This window comes from Myotis brandtii, unplaced genomic scaffold (assembly GCF_000412655.1).
Source record: "Myotis brandtii unplaced genomic scaffold, ASM41265v1 scaffold1733, whole genome shotgun sequence".
Lineage (NCBI taxonomy): Eukaryota > Metazoa > Chordata > Mammalia > Chiroptera > Vespertilionidae > Myotis > Myotis brandtii.
In genome coordinates this window covers 763,614-767,807 of record NW_005356400.1, presented here as the reverse complement: position 1 = coordinate 767,807, position 4,194 = coordinate 763,614, and the positions used below count along the sequence as shown (strand labels likewise).

The 4,194-nt window shown below is 61.9% G+C and overlaps 1 protein-coding gene across 1 annotated transcript in view; it reads right to left on the bottom strand.

The window, feature by feature from the left end:
* The window catches only part of LOC102261942 (leucine-rich repeat-containing protein 16A), a 97,996-nt gene that overhangs the window by 5,711 nt on the left and 88,091 nt on the right, over positions 1–4,194 (bottom strand). The window contains exon 34 of the mRNA XM_014537145.1: positions 3,470–3,704. Within this exon, the coding sequence (XP_014392631.1) occupies positions 3,470–3,704 (235 nt within the window). The remainder of the gene's footprint in view (positions 1–3,469; positions 3,705–4,194) is intronic.

The following is a 4,194-nucleotide window of genomic DNA, read 5'->3' as shown; positions in this document are numbered from 1 at the left end:
CTCTGGGTGTGTGTGTTGTCTGAGGTGCGTTTAGTGGCCGATTGAAGAAGGAACATCGCATTGAATCAAAGGAGCTTTGCTAATAAAGTGACATTCGGCGACTGATACCACAGTTCAAATGCAAATTTCCAAAATCTAGAAACATCTGGGACCTTGGTGTCCTTATCCAAAAAGGGACAATAGAGAGACCGAGCTTCCGATTTCACATACTCTCAAAAAAGCTCTGCCTCGCCCTGGCTGGTGTGGCTCAGTGGATAGAACATCAGCCTGTGGACTGTAAGGTCCCAGGTTCAATTCTGGTCAAGGGCACATGCCAGTGTTGCGGGCTCGATCCCCAGCAGGAGGCAGCCGATCAATGATTCTTAGGTTTTGTAAGTCAACCCTTTTACCCCAGATGGAAGGACCAACCTATTGCCATTTAGAAAAAAATAAAAAATCAGCTGCACAAATCATCGGGGTCCCCTGACAGAAGGGACCCAATTCCAGTCCGTGTTGGTTAGTGCCAGTTCATAGCGTCGGGGCCAAAAGGGGTGACAACCGAGGGCTCTAACCAGTTGTTGGCTGTGGCTTCCGGTGCCCAGCTGCCTTCGCCGCCTCCTCCGCCAGGACAGGGCCGCGTTTCGCAGGTCTGTTCCCTCCACCGGAAGGCTTGCCACTGTCCCGATCTGAGGGCCTTTTGTCACCATCGCCTCTTTGCACCACTGAGGAGAAGGGAGGCGTTTCACCCTGGATCGTAGCGCACACGTCAGCGTGGCGGCCCCAAACCGGCAAAGCGTTCGCACTTCAAAATGGAGCAGCAGGCTCACCCGCCTTAGGACTCAAGGAACCTATGAGTTGGTTCTGGTCAGATGTGCCGTTACCTACAGAATCCAACAGCCAGCATGATGGAAGTGGTGACCCCGTGCGCAGTGAGGGGGCCCCGTGCACAGTGAGGGGAGCTCCGTGCACAGTGAGGGAGCCCCGTGCACAGTGAGGGGGCCCCGTGCGCAGTGAGGGGAGCTCCGTGCACAGTGAGGGGAGCTCCGTGCACAGTGAGGGGAGCCCCGTGCACAGTGAGGAGCCCCGTGCACAGTGAGGGGAGCCCCGTGCACAGTGAGGAGCCCCGTGCACAGTGAGGGGAGCCCCGTGCACAGTGAGGAGCCCCGTGCACAGTGAGGGGAGCCCCGTGCACAGTGAGGAGCCCCGTGCACAGTGAGGGGAGCCCCGTGCACAGTGAGGAGCCCCGTGCACAGTGAGGGGAGCCCCGTGCACAGTGAGGAGCCCCGTGCACAGTGAGGGGAGCCCCGTGCACAGTGAGGAGCCCCGTGCACAGTGAGGGGAGCCCCGTGCACAGTGAGGAGCCCCGTGCACAGTGAGGGGAGCCCCGTGCACAGTGAGGAGCCCCGTGCACAGTGAGGGGAGCCCCGTGCACAGTGAGGAGCCCCGTGCACAGTGAGGGGAGCCCCGTGCACAGTGAGGAGCCCCGTGCACAGTGAGGGGAGCCCCGTGCACAGTGAGGAGCCCCGTGCACAGTGAGGGGAGCCCCGTGCACAGTGAGGAGCCCCGTGCACAGTGAGGGGAGCCCCGTGCACAGTGAGGAGCCCCGTGCACAGTGAGGGGAGCCCCGTGCACAGTGAGGAGCCCCGTGCACAGTGAGGGGAGCCCCGTGCACAGTGAGGAGCCCCGTGCACAGTGAGGGGAGCCCCGTGCACAGTGAGGAGCCCCGTGCACAGTGAGGGGAGCCCCGTGCACAGTGAGGAGCCCCGTGCACAGTGAGGGGAGCCCCGTGCACAGTGAGGAGCCCCGTGCACAGTGAGGGGAGCCCCGTGCACAGTGAGGAGCCCCGTGCACAGTGAGGGGAGCCCCGTGCACAGTGAGGAGCCCCGTGCACAGTGATATCAAGACAACAGGACTGTCAGTTGGCACCTGCCAGGTGATATTTCCTGAAGGGAGAAGCTCACGTTCATGTTTGAGAAAGTGTGAGCCAGTTCACCAGATCTCAGCAATGCTAGTGTCTGTGTCATTCATTCTGGCCCATAAACATGGGCAGGACCAGGTGTGGCCCAGTGGCTGAGCATTGACCTATGAACCAGGAGGACACGGTTTGATTCCTGGTCAAAACGGTCAGGGCACGTGTCCAGGCTGCAGACATCATCCCCAGAGGGGGGTGTGCAGGAGGCACCGATCCATGATTCTCTCTCATCATTGATGTTTCTATCCCTCTCCCCCTCTCCCTTCCTCTCTGAAATCAATAAAAATATATTTAAGCCCTAGCCAGTTTTGCTCAGTGGATAGAGCATCGGCCTGCGGACCCCAGGGTCCCGAGTTCGATTCTGGTCAAGGACATGTACCTTGGTTGCAGGCTCCTTCCAGTTGGAGCACGTGCTTGAGGCAACCAATGGCTGTGTTTCTCTCACACGGTATTCCATGTCTTTCCCTCTCTCTTCCACTCTCTCTGAAAATCAATGGGAAAATATCCTCGAAGGACTGCACCCCAGAGGCGCTGTGCGTCCAGCAGAACGAGAGCGAGACAATGGGGTGCCGAGGCCCAACAGGGCCCCCAGCGCCGCCCCTGGTCCGAGTCCGGGAGGCAGCGTGTGCACCTAGGATTGTCCTGCCCTACCCACCCCTGCATTAGAGGGAGCACATGGGGAGGTGCCGGCCGAGCGCGTCCCTCCGCGGCCACTCTGCTGGGAACGAGCCGACCCCGTGACAGACGGAGCCTGTGAGCCCCGAGGCCACGCAGACCTGGCGGGCACCCTGGGCCACAGCAACGTCACTGACGACAGGGGAGCTTGTGCTGGAAACAGGGGGCCTGGAACCCCACAGGACGCACCAAACAATGTCTACGGCCCCGCAGGTGAGGGGGCCAGGGCAGGAGCACAGGGTGACTGCTACAGATCTGAGGCCACTGGGCTGCAGTCTCAGTGGGGGGCAGGGAGAGAGGGGGGGTCTCTATGTGTACGACCTCCATCCTGACCCCGTAACCTCCATCCCGACCAGAGACCTCCATCCTGACCCCGTAACCTCCATCCTGACCCCGTAACCTCCATCCTGACCCTGCGACCTCCATCCTGACCCCACGACCTCCATCCTTACCCTGCGACCTCCATCCCAACCCCACAACCTCCATCCCGACCCCGCGACCTCCATCCTGACCCCGCGACCTCCATCCTGACCCTGCGACCTCCATCCTGACCCTGCGACCTCCATCTCGACCCCACAACCTCCATCCTGACTCCGAGACCCCCATCCTGACCCTGCGACCTCCATCTAGACCCCACGACCTCCATCCTGACCCTATGACCTCCATCCTGACCCTGTGCCGTCAGTAACGTGGACTCGAGGGTCTGCACCCAGAAAGGGCACGGGTCCCAGCATGTAACCCAAGGGATGCCGATGTCACTGGAAGCGGCGAGCCTGTCCCGGGGGCAGCCCTTCTCCTGAGTGAGTCCCCCGGGGAGAGCTGGGCGGGGACGGGCGTCCCTACCTTCCTGGGAGAACGGCCTGGGGCTGGGCTGGGGGCTGCCCTGGCCTTCCCGCTCCTTGTCCACAGGCACCTTCCTCAGGACGGGAGGGAGCAGAGCGGCCCTGGGGGAGCCGAGGCCGGGCGGGGAGTCCGGGACGTCCTCTGTGGAGACACAAGCACGGGTCACGCGGCTCCGCAGCCGGTTCCTCCAACGGGAGCAGCGTTTCTTTCCACAGACACTCAGGCTCCTCAAACAGCATCACGACTGTCCTGGCCACGAGTCCCCTCTGCCCTGAGCTCCAAGCCGCCCGACAGCCGGCACCCCTGGTGGGGCTGCGCGGGGACACTTACAAAACAGGCAGCGCGGCCGGCGCGGCTCAGGGGTTGAGCACCGACCTATGAACCAGGAGGTCACGGTTCAGTTCCCGTCAGGGCACACGTCAGGTTGGAGGCTCGATCACGTGCGGGGCAGGCAGGAGGCAGCCGGTCCATGAGTCTCTCTCGTCATTGATGTTTCCGTCTCTCTCTCCCTCTCCCTCCCTCTCTGAAGTTAATAAAACATTTAAAAAAACAGGCCCAGGTTCGCCACACCCTGCCCTGAACCCCAAATACATCACAGCATAGGGGCCCTCCCTCAGCCTCCGCCTCGCGGGCTCTGACCTGGCGCCGGTACAGACGCGCCTCCTCCGTCCCTCCTGTGCCTGCAGCCCCGACACAAGGAGTCCCGGAGGCGCTGGCCCGGGTGC